The sequence below is a fragment of the Telmatherina bonti genome (assembly GCF_933228915.1).
Source record: "Telmatherina bonti genome assembly, chromosome: 18".
Lineage (NCBI taxonomy): Eukaryota > Metazoa > Chordata > Actinopteri > Atheriniformes > Telmatherinidae > Telmatherina > Telmatherina bonti.
In genome coordinates this window covers 29,319,619-29,343,812 of record NC_136616.1, presented here as the reverse complement: position 1 = coordinate 29,343,812, position 24,194 = coordinate 29,319,619, and the positions used below count along the sequence as shown (strand labels likewise).

Below are 24,194 nucleotides of genomic sequence, written 5' to 3'. Positions count from 1 at the left end.
ATGATCCCAAAGTGAACGAGTTCTGTCCAAAACATATTTGACATAAAGGAAAAACAAAAAAACAATGTAAAATGGGTTTTAGAAAACTTACATTTGGTGGCAGGAAGGTTTCCATCTGGACACAATCTGTTAACATTGTTAAAAGAGTTAAATACGTTAAAAAGGAATTATGGGGTTGATAGCTTTTTTTTTATATATACATAAATATCTATTGGACATCTCACCGGTTCTCTCTTGCTGCTGCTTCACCATCTTCTCCCCTGCTATGGGGAGGGCAGCGGTAAGTGCAGATGAAGCAGCTGTTGGCTTAGTTTTGGCTGATGTGGCAACTTCAGGTAACACAACAGTTGTTGATGCCGAGTCCTTCTGGGTTTCTGCTTCAACTGCAGGATCTTCAGAGGAGAAAACAGAATTAAGACGGACAGCTGTGTCCTAACAGCCTTTTTAATGCATTTAAGAGTAAAACCAGAAATGTTTTCCTTTGAATATTAAGTCAAAATTTGATATGCACACTGATAAATCCAAACATGTGGACAGAAATAATGGCATTCACTCGAGTCGAAAAAACTGGTGTCAGCTTGTGTTTTATAGGTAACAAACATACTATCAAAGAAATAAAAAGTGATTTACAATTTTTAAAAAAAGTTAAACCCAGTGATGAATGAGGTTCAAGTGATTTAAACAGTTTGAGGTGTTTACATGAGTATTTTAAATAAAGTCTTCATTCCGATTAAATTAATCTCACAGAAACTGAAAAGGTCTGCGTTATATTTCAATGAATGATATATTTCTACAGCAGCAACATTATGTTGGATCCAGTGATTAATATGCTTCACTCTGCAGCAGAGTTTGGTAAAGTTGGTCCTCAGGAGCTGCAATCCTGCAGGTTTTACATAATTCCTGCAGCAGCACGTCTGAATTAGATTAATGGGTCAACATGGTTGGCTACCAGCCATTTAATTTCTATCAGGTATGTCAGAGCAGGAAAACATCTAAACTTGAAGGACCCCCAAGGAGTGGAATTGCCCACCCATTCTCCAGTGTGAAGAAACTGTCAGCAGATGAGATAACTATTTAAATTTTACCAATAAGGTCTTCATTGTCACAGCTCAACAAATAAACGAATCATTAACGTTTACAATAATAAACCAATGTGTAACTGACTGTATGCCATTGATTGAAAAGACTGATAAAGCCATTAGTGGAATGGATTGAGTCTCAAAAGGCATTTACCACGTTAAGGTATGAAGCGATCTCATGAATTTAAAAAAAACAACAAAAAAAAAACGTATTAATATGTAATTTGTGAGAACAGGACAAAAGTAAAAGTGGTTCGGTAGATCTGGAAATAGCATTTCCATTCTTAAATTTGCCTTTGTATGCCAGTACAGAGCTAAAAACTTTACTCACAGAAATACATATATCAAAACTGAATAAAAACAGCTTAACACAGGAGTTATTCTGCATTTTCCATCTGTTTCACAATCTCAAACATACCTTTCTGGTTTGGTTTAGTCTCTGTCCCTTGGACTGTCTGCTTTGCCTTCAAAGCCGCCTCAGCTGAGCTTCCTCCAGCTTGCTGCTGCATAACGTTTGTCTTGCTCGCCAGTTTTTCTGTTGTGGATTCTGAATGAGGCATTTTGCTACGCTGGACTTGTGAAGAAGCTTTAAGCAAAGTTTCTTGAGTCTTCACAGTGGTTTGTGTTGACTGAGGTAGAGGGGTCGAAGGCTTAGATGATGCGTTTTCTGTACTGGTTGCTGGATCACAGGGTTTAGTTGGCAAAGCCTTTGCATCCACCATCTTTTGTTCTTTGCTCTCAGGACTACTTGCTTGCTGTATGTCGGATGAAAGAACTTGAGGTTTAGGTGGAGAAACCGTGGCGGTTGCTGTGAGGCTGTTACTGGGGGTACTTGGTGAGGTCTTTGAATCGGTCAGGTTTTGCTCTGTGATCTCAGCTGAAGGTTCAACTTCCATTTGCTCTGCCAGCGCTTCCCCAGGCTTCAGCTCTTTAGCATCTTTCACCTCTTTGGCAGATTCCTGCTGCTTACAAACCTTGGCTGTGTCTTCAGGAATCTTTGCAGATTCTGCGGAGTCAGACACAATTTTTGTCGGCTTTGCCACATTTTCTTTCGCGTTCCCTTTATTTTCAGCAGCCGCTCCAGTGGACTGACCTGATCCCGTTCCAGGTTTTGGGGCAGCTGAGGTCGTTTTCGATGTGGAAGTGCAGACAGTTTTTTTTCCATTAACGGATTTAGAGACAGTCGTACTCAAATGTTTATCAACTTTGCCCGTTTCTTTAGGTGTAACCTCAGTTTCTTGGGAACTGCTTTGAGGTTTTTTAAGTTTTGGGTTTTGTTTAGAGTTGCTGGTCTCAGGCTTTTCTCCTGGAACGTTCGACGTCTTAGCTCCAGAGCGCGTTGGAGCTTCTTTTCGTACTTCAGCTGATTTGGGTCCTTTTCGAGCTGGGTTTTCTGCCTTTACAGTTTTTACTGTCTGTTTAGTTGAGAGAGATTTTGCTTTGGAAACCAGAATTTTTGCTTTTGTGGCAAGCTTTCCTTTTGTGGTCTTTTTGGCTCCTGAAGATAAAGGTGCTTTAACTTTTCCAGTGGAAGTGGATTTAGTGGTCTGAGCTGTGGAGTCACTTGATTTTGCAGACTTTCTGTGAAGACAAAGGTTACATTGGGTTCTATTAAACAAAAGGTTGATTATAATTATTATATTACTGTAAAACCTATCCAACATATAAAAAACATGGAGATTGAACTCTGTGATTAGATTGAACTTTTCTCCAACTTTTTTTCTAGGAAAATAGTTAAGTTTATTGGTTAAAAGGATAAACAGAGTTGTCCAATCACTTAAAGATGCATTTCATAACTTTGTGACCTTAAACTCAACATCCCAAAGTTGTTTTATGACACATTAACACACGGTATAATAAGGAACTGGCTGTTTTGAACACATAACATTGCTGATTCAGCAAAGAAACACAGGAAGATTAAAAAAAGAGAAAGGGACAAAACAAGAGTGATGGTAAGATCGTCTTTTGCTGGCTGAAGAGGGCTAACAGGTCAGGTAGGATCCAGGATGGATGCTGAATTAGCCATTGATAGGAGGTGCGTGACGGGGAAAATGGCAAAAGCGCTGTAGTGTGTCTTTAAAGGACATAAACAAAACAGACAAGTCTGTAAGAAAAACATGACTTACTGCTGTGGAGGCTTCTTTGTAGAAATCGCAACAGGCCTCTTAGCAACAGTATCCTGTAAAGATGATTTTTTTCTATTAAACTGATCATAAACAGCATGGCCACAATGCATCAAACAAATGGTGACAGAAGTCTTGCAGTGACCAATGCAGTGAGACAGCGTGGCGTACCTTTTCTCTGACAACAGTGACCACAATTCCTTGGATGTTTATGGTCTTTTTCTCCCTCAGTTTCTCAGCATCTTCCACTTTCTCAAAACACACGACTGCCTACAAATGAGAACACAAGACAGAAGTTGCCTTAAAAGAATTTAAGAATGGATAGTCAGGCAGTGCTGTGGCTTTATCTTTCGAGGAACTTGTTTAAGCTCATGTGGAGGATGTTTATTTGAAAAGAGTAAAAACCTTTGCAGTTCGGATACTCACCTCTTGCTTGGACCTGAACACCACCACTGACTTGGTTTTCCCTAAGTTTTCCATTGCCATTAACACATCTTTATGTGAGTGAGCAATACTTATTCCTTCGAGCCTCACCATGGTTGGAGGTGAGGATTTACCCTGCTGAGAAAAAAAAAACAAATTATAGGCTTGAAAAAAGCTGCCGTTATCAACGGATCTGGATTATGTCCAATCTGATTGTCATGAAAACAAAAAATCTTTTAAATTGAAGAGATTACTTTTACTTTGTTGATATGTCAATGAGTTTGGGCTACAAGAATGAAAAAAGGACGAAACTTTTGCCAATGTAAAATGTTGCCCCATTTTCCAGATAAATAAACACACGCCTACCTTTGGCTTGGCAGAAGAACTTGGCCCGCTCTTTTGAAGGCCCTTTGCTTTAGTCACCTTAGTAGATGAGTCCTTTTTTGCTGCACTGGAGGAGGATGACGAGGCAGCAGAGGCTGATGATGAAGATGCAGATTTGATCTTTGCTAGCTCAGCGATTAGAGCAGGAGCCAGAGTTTTAACCATGGCCTCGAGATCAGACGGATTTTGCAGAGACTGGACAGCTGGAAGATTAAAAAAATCTTTGGTGGGTGACAAGTCTTTAAGAGTTTTCATCATCTTTCAGATTTTTAATAAGAACAAATGTAAAGCCATAAAAATGCAGCCTTGCTACTGACTTTGCTCATCTTCCACAGCAGTGAACTAAATATGTTGTAAACATGCAACAAACTCAGTATTTCTCACTTTTGCCCTTAAATATCAGAAATCTTTGAATATTTGCCATTTTTCCAACCTGATGTTTCCAGCAGTCTTTTGGCCAGCCTTTCTGCGCTGCTCGACCTCTTTCGCTGAGGCTGTGACCTTTCGGTGGAAGTTCGTCTGTCCCGGCTTCTCATCGGCGTCAACCGTCTGTCATCATTTCTCCTTGGTGGCGATCGTTGCTCGCGGCTCCTTCTTGGTGACGACCATTTGTCATCTCTCCTCCTGGGCGAGGAGCGTCTCTCACAACTCCTTGAACGTGACAGATAACTGGAGGAGGTCGGTCGGTCATACCATGGAGACATAGAACGAGACCGGGACCTAAAGGGAATATTGCTGAATTATTCAAATTCATTTGAATGGTTTTAATAACTCTCCTCACCATTATTCCTGATACAAATTCAAAGAAAATAAAAACCTAATTGCTCTTTTTTGGTACTTTGCAGGACATTCACTAATAAAAACTGGCTTTGTATGATATTCTGCAAATATAAATTCAGTTTTCACCAACCTGCGAGTGTGTCTGGTACTATATGTCGGCGATCTGCTGCTACGTTTCTCTCGTCTACCTTCTGAGGCATAGTATTGGCGTGGGCTACGTGACCGAGAACGGCTGCTTCGTTTTTCCCGCCTGCTCTCCAAGCTGCTGCGGCGACGTGGGCTGCGGGATCCAGAATGGCTGCTGGGATTCTCATGCCTGGTTTGTTGGAGAAGGTTCTGGGAGGTCTGGGCAGTTGTTGAGGGCAAAGGCTTGACAGCTTTACCTGAATTACTAACAAGGTACAATGACCAATGTACAGAGTTAAATGATAGAAAAGGAAAACTTGCAAATATAATGAGGACTCTGGATCACAGCTGAGCGTGTCAGAGCTGCTAGTTTAAAAGAATAATATACCTCCTCGATGGCAGAATCTCACCATCCCAGTGCGGGTATCTGGTGGGAAGACAAAAAAAAAAAAACATACCCATTAAAAAAAAAAGGCATTTTGACTTAACAGTATCTGCAGTCAGACAACAGAACAAAGTATCTCACAGAACCCATTCTTGAATAATTTATTTATATTGTTCATTAGAGCGTAAAATCTTTAACAATTCAAGAAATTCTTAACACAGACTATTGGTAAATTTGTGAGGGATCCCATGTTGTTACAAGAAGAAATATGATCATTATCTGTGTACTCCTCAATGAAGTGATTAGGCAAATACATCCTGTCCATGGCTGTAATTAAACTTTTGTACTCTTGTAACTCATGTAAGACACTGGAAATTTCGACCACCAAGACCACATTTGTTCTTAGGGTTCAATTATACAATTATAAATGAGGTTCAATTATCCAGATTCTTCTTTAAATTAGGCAAAATAAACGGCAGTCTTTGTTGATCAATTCCATTGAGTTTTGCTCGTAACAAATAGTCAAAAGAAATTAACATTGTGACTTGTTTGGCTAGACAGTGCGTTATCCATCTCAAAATAGAGCACTCTGAAAGAAAAGTTCAAAGAATAACACACCTAGTTCGTAGGAGCCTGCAGTTCTCAAGGTGAAGGCTGGTGTTCTGATGGGAAAGCCAATCCTGCAAATAGTCAGAGATGTTTTAAGAGTTCATTGTCATCACAACTGTGCACATTTCTCAGTAGTCTTTGACATGAACAAAAAGTTCAAATAGTGCTTTACAATAATTCATAACAACACTCAATTAGGAGAAATTTTCATGACAAACACTATATCCAAATAGGGACAAAATAACTGACAACAAATGATCCAAAAGTATCTTGGCAATTATATTTGATAGTAAAGTCTTTATGATTAAAAAAAAAAAAAAAAAAGTGCCGTAACAGCCAAAAGAAAAGAGTCTTCTTGGGCTCTGGAAGCTGTCTCAATCAACTCTTCAGTGTTGTGGGTCCTCCAATCTCCGTGGGGTTTGCAGACGTCTGGGTAAAGGTCAGGTTTGGAACGAGGCAAAAATATCAACTTGAATTTTCTTTTTTTATAGCTGCAGCAGTTGACAGTCGATGTGGAAGATGGACTGAAGTGGAAGGTTTCTTGTTCATGGAACCAAACAGTAAATGCAGTGGTGAAAACGTCCTGCTGCTTGAGCACAATAGTTCTTTATATTCTGTACGACTTTTTAACAAGACAAACAAAACAAATATATCTGATAGATTACATAGAATTGATAGATGATCAAAATATGCTCCATTTAAAACTAAAGACTGGAGATTCTTCCTTGCCATGTTAAAACTTTGGTTCCATTTTCAAGGACTAATTAAAATAACTGTTTTCTCATCATTTTATATGTGAAATGGTCAGTGTTAAGCAGTGATGGCCAATGTATAGCACAATTACATGTGAATCACATATTAGAGAACAGAAACACTTGTAAATTGTCCATTTTGGTATACAAAATTTAACCTGGGACAGATTAATATTTGTTGACAAGGTTTTACAATTGCTTCAAATATTAGAAATCCATAATGAGGCTAATTTTACAGCTTTAAAAACAAAGTACTCAAGCATATTTTCAATAAAATACTTTCCAGTATCATCATGAAAACTGAGTGTAACACTATTTAGTAATGAAAACATTTGAAATGGAATTTGCACAATAATAATAAAAATTAAAAAAAATATATTAAAAAAAAAGTCAAACATTAAAAAGGTTTTTCTACATGTAGAAGTGCAGTCTTTCACTCACCTTCATACTGGTACATTCTTTGTTACAAAGAACACAGCTGTGAGGAAATGTTCTCGGTGTAGCCGCTGCATAATCCTGCAGCATGGCTGGCGTTGGAATATGCTTGAAAACTCCAGCCTTTGCGGGTAACCCCTTGCCGGTGGGCGACAGCGTCTTTTCAGGTGGGCACTCTTTCGCACTGGACCTTGGCAGAGGTGGAGCTGGAGGAACAGTGACGACCCCCGGGCCAATAGACTGAAGAGGAGCCGGCTTTACAGCAGTTAAAACCCTCGGCTGCAAAGCTTGGCCCCTTTGCAGTAACTGTTTATGTGGTTGCTGCCACTGTGTCTGCTGCTTCTTCGCCTGCTCAGCAACCTTTGATGCTTGTCCTTGAGTTTTAGTCTGAGTGTTGTTAAAATTGTCATCATTCCTGCCAATGACCACAAGGCCAGGGCGGCTTGGATGAACACCACGATATAAAGTGCAGGATGGTTGGGTTTTTGGTGTTGATTTGAGATCTGGTTCTGACTTTTTCAAAGCAAGAGATTTCAAGGTCTCTGAATTCATTTGTCTCATGTCTGTGTCTTTTTTCGGCAGAGAGAAATTGGAAAAGATTGGCTGTGAGGTCTGGTTTTGTTGGGCCGGCAATCGTTTAGTTGGGTCACTGGCTGGAGGAGCCCCAGAGCTTCTCATTGAGCTAAGACTTGTGACAGAGCTGATCTGATTGTGTGAAGAAACAAAGGAACTGCTTTTCACCTCTGCTGTACTTCTTTGCAGGGGCTCTCGGCTGCTACCACTGAAAGTGTCCATCAGTGATGCACCTCCACTTCCACTACTACTCGATTTAACAGACCTTCCCATTTCATCTCCAACCCCTCCAGTATATTTGCCAGTATGTCCATAATCAATTACTTTACTTGGTTTAAGAATAGCCGATGAAATTTCATCCTGGTTAATTCCTGCCCTTCTTGAAGTACCTAATGTGTCCACCCCACTCATTGTTGTAGTGGACTGAGTTGTAGAATATGATACTGACTTGGCTGCAGTTGAGCTCTTTTTCTGAATGCGGATTTGTCTCAGTATGAAAGGCAGGTTATCAGGGGTGATCTGGTCTTCAGGATACAAGATGAGATGTTCTAGGTCCTCCTTTTCAAGTCCAAAGTGTAGAAGGATGTTAGAGGCTGATTCTGATGTGTACTTGGGGCGACCAGATTGAGTAGGGGGGACAGATTTGTCTGACATAGCTTCATCATAATCCCCTAAACCTGGAATTGACTGCATCTCACAATTTCCTTCGCCAGAGGTGTTAAATCTACCATCACCACTGCTTTGATAGTCAGATGAAGCAGATGAATGCATTTTGGAGGAGTTATCTTCACTGGTCTTTTTGCAGATTGGCAACCAGTCCAAGGAGCTACTACCACTTTTAACATTAGAGTGTCCTTGAGAGGCTGAGGATGTCAAAAACGAGGTTGCGCCTGTGCCTGAAGAAGGAAACTCATCTCTTTGAGTGCTGGTAAAATGACTGCCCTGGCTTGCAGATTGATGTCGAACCTCCTCCCTGGCTCTGCTAAGATGCAAGTCTACAGACCTCTCTATGCTGTCATCTGTAGCCCCACTTCTTTCGGGTTTGTAACTCGGAGGCTGGGACAAAATTGGTGGTACAGTTCCCATTGTGTTTCCAACAGTTACAGTAGAACCAGTAGAAGAACTTAAGGTGGATCCAGGTCCAAGATGAGACGATGCCTTTCGAGGGTCCCTCTCTGTAGGCCTGCTAGAAAGCCCAGATGAACTGAAACTGGATCCCGATGCACTATGAGGCGATACCTTTCGAGGGTCTCTCTCGTTTGGCCCACTGGAAAGTCCAGAAGAATTGAAGCTGGATCCAGGTCCGAGATGAGGTGATGCCTTTCTAGGGTCCCTCTCCACTGGCCCACTGGACAATCCAGAAGAATTGAAGCTGGATCCAGGTCCGAGATGAGGCAATGCCTTTCGAGGGTCCCTCTCCGTTGGCCCACTGGAGAGTCCAGAAGAACTGAAGCTAGATCCCGGACCAAGATAAGGCGATGCCTTTCGAGGGTCCCTCTCTGTTGGCCCACTGGTGAGTCCAGAAGAATTGAAGCTGGATCCAGGTCCCAGATGAGGCGATGCCATTGGAGGGTTCCTTTCTGTCGGTCCACTGGGGAGTCCAGAAGAATTGAAGCTGGATCCAGATCCAGGATGAAGCGATGCCATCGAAGGGTTCCTTGCTGTCGGTCCGCTGGGAAGTCCAGAAGAATTGAAGCTGGATCCAGGTCCAAGATGAGGTGATGCCATCATAGGGTTCCTTTCTCCCGGTCCAGTGGAGAGTCCAGAAGAACCGAAGCTGGATCCAGGTCCAAGATGCGACGATGCCATCAGAGGGTTCCTTTCTGTCAGGCCGCTGGAGAGTCCAGAAGAGCTGAAGCTGGATCCAGGTCCAAGGTGAGGTGAAGTCATCATCGTGTTCCTTTCTCCCAGTCCAGAGGAGAGTCCAGAAGAACTGAAGCTGGATCCAGGTCCAAGGTGAGGTGATGCCATCATAGTGTTCCTTTCTCCCGGTCCAGAGGAGAGTCCAGAAGAACCGAAGCTGGAGTCAGGTCCAAGGTGAGGCGATGCCATCATAGGGTTCCTTTCTGTTGGCCCACTGGAATATCCAGAGGAACTGAAGCTGGATCCAGGACCAAGATAGGGCGAGGCCATACGAGGGTCCTTTTCTATAAATCCACTGGAGAGTCCAGAAGAATTGAAGCTGGATCCTGGTCCAATATGAGGGGATGCAATCTGAGAGTTCCTATCCACTGGTTCACCGGAGAGCCCAGAAGAATTGAAGGTGGATCCAGGTCCAAGATGAGACGATGTCATCCGAGGGTCTCTCTCCATCGGCCCACCAGGGAGCCCAGAAGAACTGAAGCTGGATCCAGATCTAAGATGAGGTGATGCTGTCCGAGGGTCTCTATCTGTCGGTACACTGGAAAATCCATATTGCCCTTGGGAGGAATTTTGTTTACCAGAGGCATAGGGGTTATACATTGGATGGGACATGGTGTTGGCGATCTTTAGAAGGTTCAGAAGATTGATGGCTACAGCAGTTGGTGAGGGTGGAGTCACAGCTCGGCCACCAACAGCAAGAACATTGTTTATGTGAGTCAATGCAAGGTGGGCTTTCAGCTGACCCAACTGCAAAGATGCAGCTTGCCCCCTAATCAGTAGCGCGTTCCCTGGAAGCCCTCCAAGGAGGGGGCTCGGTAGTGGCCCTGGAGCAGGAGGAGGAGTGCAATGCTTCGATGGGAAAGAAAAGCTGAAAAGTTCAAAAAAAAAAAAAGTGTGGGTTATTGAGGGGGACTGGACTAATTGGATGACAGAAATCCATTGTTTAGAAGGTCCCTCCAAGTTTGGCCACGCCAACGTCTTCTTTCAGCTACATCAACTTAAATTTGAGGTCTTCACTACTGAGGAAGAACAGGGGAGGGGGTAAAAACATATCAGGGGTGAGAAAAAGACAACACAATGCCATAATAGTAAACACAGAACATGAAAGAAAAGTTAATTTATTTCCTGGATAATAAAAAAAAAAAAAAAAAAAAAAGAAAAAAGACCTGGCCCTCAAGATGATGTTTGGAAAGACTTTAGCTCGTTAGAAATTAAAAATTAAAAGAAATTGCACAAAAGTTCTTGGAGTTTAAACATTACTTTGGAACTAGTTTATCTCTTAGAGTTAGTATAAGATTTACAAGTTGCTATATTCAATTCTATAGTTCTGAATCATGTGTTCCCCTCTGATCCTGTTGTAAATCTTTGGTTTTAGGATCAAGTGGTCTTCCAACTTATGGATTTGTAATAAACAGTTACTTCTTGACTTAGTCATCGTGAATGGAGGTATTGGACTTTTAATGCCACATTCTAAAATTTATTTAAAGTAAATATTAACAGTCAAAATCACCATAAAGCTAATCTGACAACTAGGCAAAACTAAGCTAGAACAAAACATATCATAAATTATGTTGCTGCACTGTCATTTTTACAATACAGTTTTAATGATGGTTAAACACGATGAAGCTTGAATTTAATCTTTCAACTTAACTCCTACATTATGTATCTGGTCAACTAGATGAACCTAGAGGAATGAGCAATCCAAATAAGGACTCTGTAGGTACAAATACAGAAAATAGAAAAGCATTGTGCTGTTCTTTGGCCAAGGTGGGTCACAAGTCTCTTGCAGAGTCTGGTCATCAGCTTGGCGGTAGTGGTGCCTCAACTGGTTGCCAGTATACCCATGGATTCGGTGCCGGTCACTCAAGGAGTAAGTCCACCTTCATCTGGGCATCTTGTAACCTGTCACCATCCGTGGACCTCATCTGATGGATATGGGGTGGGCTTGGGATGCCATGATGAGCTTGGTCGGCAAAAACAACCTAACTTTTCCAATATTTATCTTCTCAATTGGTATTCAAGTGCAAGAAAAAAAACAGCTTAAGACAAGTTTTCTTGTTTCTCTGAAATTTCACAAATACCCAAAACCATTTCAGTGAGTGAAACAATCACAATCCCACATATTGACTATATTAACTGAACGCCTTAAGGCTACAAGTTACCCACATAAATAAAACAGTACTTAGTCATTCTAAAATACACTCCTCAATGTGCTCTGGTATGTTAAACTCAGCTGAGCCTAACCATTGGGAACATATTCCCTTATAAGATACAAATAATCAGGTGCTAGCACAAAACACTGAAAATGTTTATTTTCAGTGGGCACATACTGTATGACCAACCCAGCAGCAGTCTGATGTTTTCTGGGCAGACAGCGTGAATAATGGAGAGCAAGCTGGTCAGGAGAGCTGGCACTATGGTCAATGTGGAGATGGCCCCTCTGGATACAGTGGAAGATGGAAAGATCCCACCAAATGTCACTGATAACGACGGGAAGTCTTCACCAAGGCAGGATGCTGTCACGGAGTCTCGGAAGGAAAACACTTCAGGGCAGGGAGATGGAGCTGAGGTCCGGGCTTGATGCTGTTTAATTGTGGTTATTTAAGGGGCTATAGTAGCCCAATTTTTACGTTTAAATTAAGCATCTATAACAACAACCTGTATTGTGTAATATTCAAAATAGTCTACAAAATGACTAAATAAATATCTCGCACGATGGGATTGTTAATATATAAAACTGTGCTGTTTTATATCACCAACATCTATCTTATTTTGCCCGAGAATTGATAAAGCACTTATTCTAGGGTTTTAATATCCAACCAGGTGCTAAAGTGCGTCAATATTTGGTTTTTCCGAGGCCTGTTTGCACTGACGCTAAACACGGTCACACAATGACAAGCATCAGAAACATGGACGTTAACATAAAGCATGTCGTCCGCGATGTGTTTAACTTTTTGTTACATACCACTCGATATCCGTGAGTATCTTCTGCTTGCGATGAACTTAAATGTTTCCTCCGTTTAATGAAAGTGCGCGTTTAGCCGCCAGCATTAGCCTCTCCGGTAGTAGGAGATGACGGATATGACGTACCACGTCTGTCTTCCGGTTCAGGTTGCCTTCAGCGTAAAAGCACGAATGTTGTGAGAGGATGATATGTCAACTACATACCGTTACAATGCCCTTACTATGATATTATTATTGAAATTGATTAATTATTGAAAAAGTGCAAACCGTTATAAGGTGCAAAAAATGAGGTAAAATAAATATAAACATATTAGATCCATCCATTTTCTGTTTAAAAATAATCAATGTTAACATTGAAATCAATTTGTATCTAAGTGTGATTCAGCTGTAGTTCTATTCTAATGGTCACGGTTTACTGTACTAATGGTCTTTGTGTGGCTGCAGCTGAGATGGAAACCAAACTTTTTTTTTTTTTTTAATTAGCTTAAACCTTCATACCCAGGCAATTATATGACAGCCAGATAAAACATACTTCTGTGGACCAGACAATAGGGGTAGGAAAATCGAACTGAAAAATAGAAAATCTGGATTTTTTTCCTTCACAATTTTAAAATCGATTTTATTTATTTTTTTGTTTAAAAAATCGGTTTTTTTTTTTTTTTTTTTTCTTCAAATAAATAAATTTAATCCATTACAAAATTTTTGTCATTTTTGTTGTTTTTATTGATCTTTTAACTTGTAATCTTGGGCATTATGACAACAGAGATGGTCTGGCTACTGTGTTGTTTTTCCCAATTGAAATAAAAAAAATATGACGACCAAAAAGAAAGTTTTGTACTTTTTTTTTTTTTTTTTTTTTTTTTGCTTTTAATCTACAAAAATCAGCAATATCGAAGAATTGTGAGAATCGCAATTTAATTTGAATCGGCACCCAAAAAAATTGGAATCAAATCGAATCGGGACAAAAGCGTATTGTCACAGCCCTACCAGACAAGGTCATCTCTTTAGGATCTCCGTGTACCTCAGAGACAGCAAGGATAATGTTTTAACTGAACATCGGATAGACTGCTTTGTGTCAATTGGAAGTGTTTTGAGCCCATCACCTCTCACATCTCACTGTATCTTTAAAAGTTAGCCAGAACACTTTGTTAGTCAGATGGGTTTGTTTGTCAGATGGTGCCCTCAATCTTGCCATTCTAAACATCTTCTTACAGCTGCAGCTGTTTTAATCAAACTTTCTTAGACAAAGATCTCTTTCTCTGGTAATTATTTTATTTCAGATTTCCAAAACAAGACCTAACTATACACTTCTTTGTAGAGGTGACTAATCAGTATTTTTTAACTATGACAACTTGGTGTAGATTTGGTATATCATTCTACAGAAAGAAAAAAAAACATTTAAAAAGTCGATTTCTCATAGTATATTAAAAGCAATACTTGGTGGAAATCAGCATATATCAGCACAACAACCCCACAAACAGTCAATTGATGGATAGAAAAAAAATTAGACTTGTTTTGTTATCATTAAAGGGGGACATGTAATCAATTAAACACAAAATTCCTTACTTTTTATGCAATTATTTAGTCAATCACAAAGTCCTGTGTTTACCATGAGAGTTTATGTTGTCTGTTAGACAGCCAAGTTTAGGCTAAATTTGGGTCATGCAGCAGGGTTATGATCCTGCACTGCAGCAAAACTAACTGAATGGCTGAAAATGAAAAGAATGAGGCCATTGCAAAGACCCAAATAAATTAAAAATAGTGTTATGGTTCTTTTTCCTGCTCTGCCATTTACTCATCATCAATCAGATTCGGCCCACCTGAGTTTTTCTAATTGCTTCCTTGTTTCCCCAACCTGTTCATAGCCCTTCTTAAAGTTGTTTAAGTCTCTTCTTCTCTGCCAGATTATTGGCAGCCACTGTGCTAAGCTGAAGTCCAGCATTTTTTCCACATGTTTTAAGCAGGGGTCACCAACTCTGGTCCTGGAGGGCTGCAGGTTTTAGTGTTTCCCAGGTGCAACATACCTGACCCAAGTCAAGATTTTTAAGTCTCTGTAAATTGCTGTGAGAAATATATATTTTTATACTGGGAAAAATTAATCAAATGACAACATGGTAAGAATCCTAAACTAATACAATATGCCTTTTTTCATAGATTTTGATCTTGTTTAAAAAAAGTGATTATCAAAATGGCAGTTTGGACCTCCATGGGGTTCGGAAGATCATGTCAAGGCGTTGTAAGGCAGTTGTAAAATATATATAAGATCTAGATCTACCAAATAAATTTGGAATTTTTACCAAGACTGTCGAAGTCAAAACGTTAAAGGAGATAAATGTGTGAAATTAGCATTTTAATTATTAACATATTAATGCAGAAACAACAAAGTTAGAATACATGGTGTATGAAAAACTTGATTTTGGGTTTGTAAGTACCTTATCACAGCTGTGAACTGAATTCACCAAAAAACATTTTATCCTCCTTATTTTTTAAGATTGTGGCAGTTTTCCAGCCTCACATTAAGAGAATGGCTGCAGGATTACATGTATCCCATAATCAGTTGTCGCTGCAGGTGGGGTCGCCAACACCAATGTATGCTATCTTAGGGGGTCATGGCTTAAAAAGTTTAAGAACCACTTGTTTAAAAGAGACTGTATGTAAGGATTTTATCTGCATCTAGTGAAGGGGTCACCAACTCTGGTTCTCAAGGCCTACTGTTCTGCAGGTTTTTAGTGTTTCCTTAGTATAACACACCTCTCCCAAATCAGTGGCTCATTAACAAGCAGGTGGTTGTTGGAGAACTTCTTTATTTAAATCAAGTGTGTTGTATCAGGGAAACACACAAATACATCCAGGTTGGTAGCCCTCAAGGACCAGTATTGGTGACCCCTGATAGCTGTTAAAATGGGCAAAGAAAGACTTGAAATGCCAAGCACAGCTGTGAAGGGACGGTGGCCGTTAGTGGCCAAAATTCTTCCAGTCATTAGCATGTTTTTGTCTGTGAGTGGATTCAACGGCTTCAGATGCAACAATAACAGATAACTACTTTAAAGCTGTGCACATGTTTACTGTCTTCTGCTGTGTTTTATTGTCTCCGGGATGCACTTTGAACCATCATGTAGTGGAATTGTGCTTTATGAATAAACTTGCCTTGCCTTTTATGCCTCTAAATTATTATTTATCCCGGTTATTAACGGTGCTCTACAAGGGGTGGGCAACTCTGCTCGTTAGAAGCTGCAGTCCTGTGAGCTTCAACACACCTGATTCAAATCAGTGGGTAATTAGCAAACTGGTGCAGAGTTTTATGTTAGGCCAGTGGTGCCCAAGTCCAGTCCTGGAGATCTACCATCCTGCTGTTTTTAGGTGCAACCCTTCTCCAACACACCTGAATCAAATAAGTGGCTCATTAGCAGGCCTCTGTAGAACTGAATGACATGCAGAAGAGGCATTCAGCTATTTGACTCAGCTGTGCTGGACAGGGGTTGCATCTAAAGGTTACAGGATGGTAGATCTCGAGGACTGGACTTGGGCACCCCTGTGTTAGGCAATGCACAAGTTTGCTGATTAAGTCAGGTGTGTTTCAGCAGGGAAACTGCAGCCCTCAAGGGCTGGACTTGCCCAACCCTAATCTAGCATCTATAAAAATAGTCAGTACTGCAGTTTCAGCACTCTTATTTCACACACAGAGTTGTTTGTCCATTCAGAGACACTGTAGTAAAAATGAAGGCACAAATATGGCAGCTGCCTTGTATGTGGGCGCGTCACATAAATACAAATGACCCATTCCTATAGAATAAAAACAAAATAGAAGTTTTTTTTAATATAATAAATTATTATGCCCTTGGACATTTGATGTCACTGCAACGCTTACAGAGCGTCCAAAATGCTGCAGCTCGTCTCTTAACTAAAACAAAAAGATGTGAGTCCATCACCCCAGTGCTCCACACTCTCCATTGGGCTCCCATTGCCTTTCAAGCAAATTTTAAAGTTTTATTGATTACCTCTGCCAAGGAGGTTATGTTTTGCCAGTGTTTATCTGTTTGGTTGTATGTCTGTCTGTGTGTAATATAACTCAAAAAGTTATGGACGGATTTTCTTGAAATTTTCATGACTTGTTTGAAAATGTGAAAAGGAAGAACTGACTAAATTCTGGTGGTGATCCGGATCACTGTTTGGATCCAGGAACTTTTTAAAGGCCTTGGTGGAGGTTTGCGCTCTGTGAGTGCTTTTCTAGTTGTTTTTAAGTGTTTAAACTCCATGGGACCACCCTATCTTATGGTTCTACTGCAGCCTTATCTCCCTCCCAGAGCTCTGAGGTCAGCCGATCAGCTCTTGTTGGCTGTTCCGAAAGCAAAGCTAAAGACCAGGGGGGACAGAGCCTTTGCTGTAGCTGGACCCAGACTTTGGAATAATCTTCCTCTGTCTGTCAGGTCCGCTCTGCAGGCCAATTCCCTCCCTCTCCATTTTTAAAACTCATCTTAAAACCCGTTTTAATTCCTTGGCTTTTAACCCAACGTAAGACAGTTTCCGGTCAGTGTGCCTTATTTTTATTATTGGTTTTTACTTACTATTTATTTAGTTTGTTTTATTGTTTTAATTCCGTATTCCTTGTATGACCTCTTGTTTTTTTTATGTTATTTATTTGCATTTGAACTGTTTTATTCTGTTTTTATTTTTGCCAATTGTGTACAGCACTTTGTTTCAACTCTGGTTGTTTTAAAGGGCTTTATAAATAAAGTTGAGTTGAGTTGAGTTCAAGTCCAGACTAAAAACTCATCTTTTCTCCTTGGCCCTTTGTCATATAGACTTAGCTTTTTGGGGTACACCTTGGCTTTTTATACTTTCTTGTATTGTTTTATATTTTTGTATTTTTACTTGCATTTTATTTTATTGCTATCTTATTATGAAGTTTTATTGTCACCCTAAGTTTTACTTTTCTTTTTTTATTGTACTTTAAATAATTTCATCTGTATTTTCTGTACTGTGAAGCACTTTGGTCAGCAGGGGCTGTTTTAAATGTGCTGTATAAATAAAACTGATTGAACTGCACCTTTAATTTACTCATGTATAGTGAGTTATGCCCTTCAGCCACTGCCCATCACTGGTCTGACATGTCTAGTCTGACTTCCACCTGTCTTTACATCAGATAATGTTACATAAATTCTCAAAAGAAGGGGACAAGCCCTTTGCCTGGAAATAAAGGCATAAATCAGATGGGATTTTCTTTGAGTCTGATGCATCGTTGCCCCTAAAGTTTCTAAGTTTGTCTTGTTTCTAAGCATGGCAGTACCACACATCAGATCATGCTCCAAAACACTTCCAGATTCCTCCGATGGATTTAGCAAAGCAACCAGACACATCCTGTACTCAGAGCCAGTATATTCACTTGAAGTCTTTGATAATGAACCGCTATTGACTTTACAGACTGTTGAGTCAACAGTTTATCATAAGGTGATGATGAATATTTTCATTAAAGGATCATTCTCTGTTGGGTATTGCAGCAAATTACTAATATATCCCCTTTATCCTGTCCGTTGGACCACGGGGCTTAACACCTGACGTCGGCACAACAGCTGACTGGCAGAACCCCGGCTGTGTGTGCTTGTGTAGGAGTGTGTGTCCGTGTGTTACTGCAAGGTGAAGCTGAGCCAAAAAGAGCTCAGTTTTATTTTCAGCTGTCATCACTACCCTGGCAGAGGCTCATGGCAGTGACCTCACACCAGAACAAACTCACGCATGGACAAACAGGTATGTACGGAGACTTATGGGTGGATTGATGAATGTTAACTAGGGTTAAACCCACACACATTCATCCCAAACATGTTTTTACAGCATTATGTTGCCAAACAATTAATGAACTGACATTTAGATATAAGACATGCATGTCTTGGAAAAGTCAAACCAGTTTCTCTTCCTTTTCCCTGCCTTCATCTTTAATGAAATAACTTATTTTACTTTATTTGCCTCTTTGACAAGACAAACTACGGTAAAATCCTGTTCTGTTCTTCTGTTAGATGAATAAATGTACAATCCGTCACTGAGCAAACCTGCATCTTCAAAATCACACGCAGTCAGTAATTCTTCCACTTCTTTTGTCTCGGTTGTCCTCTGAAAAAAAACACATCTGTATGCTTTAATAAATCAGCTGTGGTGTGCGTTTAAAAGGGTCAGTGTGTTAATGTCCAGTTGCTGACATGTAATGCTGGACTTAAAGCAAAACTCAGCTGCTAAGTGACGCAGCATTTGTGAAATGCGGGTTCTCGGGCTCTAAGCGCTGCTGGGGGAAATATGGCTCCATGGGTGTACATAAGTACCATCACAAGAGTCATAAACAAATATTTTCAAGGTCATAAAATAAATCTTATGGCAGAAAATAATATATTTAGTCACAATGACATGGCGAAAAGGACTTGCTGAAGTTCAAACTGAGCATCAGAATGAGGAAGAAAGGGGATGCTGAACGTGGTTTGCTGTTGGTCTGAGTTTTTCAGAAACTGTGATCTATTAGGGTTTTCACACACAATGATTTCTAGGGCAGGGCTATTCAGCTCCAGCCTATGAGGGCCGGAGCCCTACAAGTTTTCAATGAATCCCTTCTTCAACACACTTGACCCACATTAAATGGATCCAACAACCAAAGAAGTTCTGCAAAACGGCTCATTAATTTGAGTTAGGTGTGTTGTTGCAGGGATATCTCCAGCTGGATTCTTCAACATGACAATGAGATCACTGAACTCCAACGGTCTCTACAGTCACCAGATCTCAGTCCAACAGAGCAGCTTTGGGATGTTGTGGAACGGGAGGTTCTCATCATGGATGTGCAGCAACTGTGTGATGCTTCATGTCCACACGGAGCAAAATCTCTGAGGAAGATTTTCAACATCTTGTTGAATCTCTGACACTAAACCTTGAGGCAGTTGTAAAGACAAAGGGGGTCTAACCTTGTAAACTGGTAAAGTCGTTTTAGTGTGTGATTATGTGGGATCCAGTCAATAACAAGCTGGGTATTTAAGCTATGTAAGCATTTTTTTTAGGGAATTTAATTTCTTAAACATTCAAAATTCCAACATTTTGGATTCTTTAGATTATTAATAAAGTAGATTATGATCTTTGTGCCAGTTCAATTTTTAATATTTGGTGCACAAACAACTTCATTTTCTTGTCATTTAGGAAAAAGCTTAAAACTTGACATACAAATAACCAAAAAGTCCTCTCTGGAACATCTATAGAAGATCTAAACAGGAGTTCATACTCTGCAACCACCAATCTAAGCTTTTAGAGAGTGTTTTCAGCGCTTATCAGTGTAAGAATAAACACTAGCTGCGTTCCTGTTTTTCTTTTTCCTTTATGAATCCCAAAACGTGTAATAATTTAATTCTCCCCTGGCTTACACTCTGCAAACATAACTGTATTTTTAATATCAAACCGTCTCATTTTGAGATGCATTCCAACTCTTTTTTTTTTTTTCAGCTTGCTAACATTACCCCTGTCCCTCCATGAATTTGCAGCATATACCCTCCCCGCCCATTGGACAAGGTCAGATTTTCTCAAATGATCTGAGCAAGTCAGACCATGAGTAACCTGACCCCAGATCAGTGACGACGGATGGAGACTGCTGCCAGTGCAGACGAGGAATGTGAGATTGGTATCTGCCTGCAACAGACGGAGAAAAACAGCTTTCTTATTTCCTCATCACTGTGATTCACTCAGCTCTACAGTCATCGTTGGTCATGTGATCCACAGCGGGAAGATAAAACTATCTGAAGACCTTCAATCTGAAGAAAGAGGATCCAAATCTGCTACTTTATAATAAAAGTTATCTTCCTCTTTACTAATACTGTGACTTTATTATTGTAGATGTGTGCGGTGATGCTGTGTAATCACTTATCATCGCCCCGTTCAGCTGCCATCCCTCACCCAACATACCCTTTTCTGACTGACAGCTCCCAAGTCATGAGACAGGGGTGTGCGGTTACCTCAGCAGCTTTTGGGAGTCCCTGCCCTTCTATGACATGCCCAGCAACAGACAGATGGGTTGAAACCGTCACGCAGAGGGGACATGGAGTCCACTCGGTAACTCAAACCACGCAGCTACACATGTTGAGGCTGTAAATCACTCTGCAGCTCTGCCGCTTTATTACTCCTTGATATTTTTGACAGATGCCTTGAGGAATAATTCACATCCGTTTTTTTTATTTTAAATAGCTGATGCGCCGTTTGGTGAAATGTGGAAATATAAAAGTTACAGCGCATGTGCTTGCTGTGTAAACTAACACTCTGAGAGTTGCTTCTTCTCTCTGAGGACCAGTTAGCAGAACGTCTAATAGGCGATGATGAAAATAAATCACTGTCGGCTCAGGCAGAAAGCTGCAATCACTCAGCACCATGAGGTCTGGACATGCAAGTCTTGACAGAGGGAAACAGTTTGCTTGTCCTTTGACTGAGTGCACAGGGAAGTAAAAGCATTACTGAGGAACCTCTGACAGATTAGATATCTGCATTCTTTCATGTTTAGAAATAATTGAAAGTTGATTCATCCTTGTGAGAGCACCTCCTCAGATATGATTAGTTACATTTTATAGCTGAATCCTGGAACATTTGAGTATTTGATTGTAATTCTCATAGAGGCAAAGTGCTGAAGTCCATCTGAGGGCAGCAGCTCTTCAAATTTATGTCACAGCTTCAGCTTGCAAGGTGGACATTTCTGCAAGACGAAAGCAGTCACACCACACGAGGTACAAGCTTTTTGGTTCTGCAAAAATGCATACTGGACATTATGTAGGTTGGATCAATAAATGCCACAATCATAACCACAAAAACAAATACAAATGGACTAAAATATATAAATACTTCTATTTTACTGTATTTATGCATGTATTTGTGTTTATTTCTACATTTACCTTACTTTTTAATCTATTTATTCATACATTTATACATTCCTGTGTTTATTTCTGTATTTCTTTGCTGCAGTGTCTATCTGAGGACCCTGGTAGATGATATAATTTAGCACAAAACGTAAAGAAATTCATGTTTGGTCGAATATTTCTGCATGTAAGTAATTCCAGCTGTTTCATTAGAAATAACTGAAACACCTCATTCAATGCCTTAAACAACGAGATACAACAACTGAGGATCGTGCTTCTGTGAAATAAGCAGCACAGATAAATGTGTTGGCCAGGAAATCTCAAATCAAATTTAATTTATGAAGGCCTTTTCATATAAAAAGCAACTCAAAGTGTTTCACATAAAAACAGTCGTGGTACATTAAAACATGTCTTCACACTTACAAGTTACAAAACCTAATTTGTACACACAGACGTGACCTACCAAAGGATAACAAAATCAAACATCTGGCTAAACATCTGACTTAACATCTGGCTCAACACAATATCCAATGCATTCTTCTCCTGCTGTGCCAGTCAAACAACTTTATTCAACCGTTTTCTTCAGTGAACAAGGTGCAGTCTTTAAGCTGAGCTCTTCAGCCATCACTCTTCCGAAACTGGCCACACAGCAAGTCATTGTCAACAACATACACCTCCAGTTTTACTAATTATCTGATTCCCAATAAAAAGATTTTTGTTTTCTGATCACTTAGAAATGTAAAGTTCGACCTCATGGGGAGTTGGAATTAAAGGGACAGCGGAAAATGATAGTGATATAGCATGGGGTGTGTGATTTTGTGGGTCTAGCTGGCGTTACATCATCAGGCTGTGGATTCACTTACAGCTGAGGCTTTTCATCACATCGAGGTGTCATCATGTCTCAGACACATTCACACACTTGACACTGTATCAACAGATATGGTGAGCTACTCCTGAGACATTTCCTATTTTAAGAAACTGAAAATATAAATGAACCAAGGACATTTATTTCTTATTCAAGAATATCTTGACAGGCATTAATTCCATCTATTTTCTTTCTTCTCATAGTTTCATCAGTTAGGAGGATGTCTTTAGGACAAAGTGGAGCCCATAACGTTCTCCTTTCTCCTTGTGGCTTCATACTGCAATGTCCTGTCCAGAGTTATTGCTCTTAACAACTTGATTCTGAGGTTGGACCGCTTGGTTGACCCAGAAACTCTTTTCACACATGGATGAGCAACTGGAATCAAACACAAAGTGGCTTACTTGTCAGAAGATTTCTGAGCTCAAACACAGAAACTAATCATGATTATCTTGCTTTTAAACGGTCTGTAAGGGCGGGTCTAACTAGCAAAGGTGGCAATTCCTGGTCCAGAAAGTAAAAGTCCTGTCCGGCAGCTGTTCCGACCAGTCACCAAACGAGCTGAATTTAATGAGCAGAGTTTATTTGCCAGGTAAACTAGCTTGTTAGTAAATCACCTGTTTTAAATGTACAGGTAGATCCAAAAACATGGGATGACTTTTACTTTCTGAACCAGGAATTGCCACCTCTGCTAACTAGCCACATTTACATGGACAAATATTTCTGAAATCAATCTGACCAGCCATTCCAGCTGACATACCTACATAGAAGCTCGGTAAAGTCATCCCATCAGTTGTATTTATATGATGGACAGAATTAACAGGATTGTCATGCTTTTGGCATGTGCAAAACTGATTCAGTAAAAACAGGATAAAACATGGTCATTGTGGTTCGCTCCATGTTAAAAAGTCAAATTTCCATCAACGGCCGTCCCCAGGTAATTCTAGGATTGCATGACCTCAATGATTTGATCTTTGATTTAAGTGTGTCCATGTGATTTTTCCTCCAAAAATAATTAAACCAACAAGCTAAAAGGCTAAAAATCACACCATGTCCAACACAACGACATAAACATGCTGACAAACTGCTGAAATACAACAGTTCCCTCATCGGCATCTAACTGGGCAAATAAAATGGTCCACACTGGCACAGTTTTCCATCTATTTCTGAGTTCGACAAGGACAGCGGTGGACGGGATATGTGTACAGACTAGAATAGCTGAGCAGCTAAAGTACAAAAATAACCACCTGTCAGTTTGACACAGCACATTAACTAATATTTTATCAAGGTTATACCAGGAAGTCCCATCAAGGACCTCCTGAGAATCCAAGGTTTTAATTGTTTCACCTATGTTTAACCATTTGGTTCCACTGAGATCAAGAAGATCTCTTTTGCAAGGAAGACTTGACCAAAAGAGCAGCTATACAAATTCAACTGTTTAAAAATAAAAAATCAACAACTAAATAAAAGTAATATACCAAACATTAATCTGAACATTGGATCATGCTGGATCATTTAATTTCATCCAAACTTTAGCTGCCAGACAGACGGACTCCAATTTGACTCGAATGCTTTGGCATACAGAGGAGTTCAAGGTGTTCAGGTCCTGGGGCAGCTAAACAAGCCCAAACCACCAGCCCTCCACCACCATGCTTGACAGCTGGTATGAAGTGTTTTTTCTAATCATGGCCAAACATTTCCACATTTGTCAAAAATGTCCATTAGACGTCATTCCAGATATTTTGTGGTGTTCAACTTTGCAAATAAATGCTGCCATGTTGGTTTCAGAAAGAAGAGGCTTTCTGGGGGAAGCCTGACTAACAAACCATACTTGCTTTTCTTAATGTTACTGTGATGGACTGTAACATCTAACATGCTGACTGAGGTCTGTGGGGTGTAAGATGTTGGTATTGGGTCCTTGGCAGTTGTCTTGCTTTGCTTTGGGGTGATCTTTGGGGAAAATTTATTCCTAGTG

The 24,194-nt window shown here is 40.2% G+C and overlaps 1 protein-coding gene across 3 annotated transcripts in view; it reads right to left on the bottom strand.

Annotated features, from left to right (window-relative positions):
• The window catches only part of LOC306768978 (uncharacterized protein), a 41,499-nt gene that overhangs the window by 10,961 nt on the left and 6,344 nt on the right, over positions 1–24,194 (bottom strand). Inside the window, exons 3-14 of one of the 3 annotated variants that reach the window (XM_079257476.1) lie at positions 7,103–10,400; positions 5,919–5,980; positions 5,304–5,342; positions 4,920–5,180; positions 4,443–4,744; positions 3,992–4,212; positions 3,629–3,763; positions 3,374–3,472; positions 3,206–3,258; positions 1,498–2,660; positions 225–392; positions 92–126 (exon numbers count right to left, since the gene is read on the bottom strand). In XM_079257476.1, coding sequence (XP_079113602.1) covers positions 92–126; positions 225–392; positions 1,498–2,660; positions 3,206–3,258; positions 3,374–3,472; positions 3,629–3,763; positions 3,992–4,212; positions 4,443–4,744; positions 4,920–5,180; positions 5,304–5,342; positions 5,919–5,980; positions 7,103–10,400 — 5,836 coding nt within the window. The remainder of the gene's footprint in view (positions 1–91; positions 127–224; positions 393–1,497; positions 2,661–3,205; positions 3,259–3,373; positions 3,473–3,628; positions 3,764–3,991; positions 4,213–4,442; positions 4,745–4,919; positions 5,181–5,303; positions 5,343–5,918; positions 5,981–7,102; positions 10,401–24,194) is intronic. The other 2 variants (XM_079257477.1, XM_079257478.1) reach the window with 2 other exon arrangements.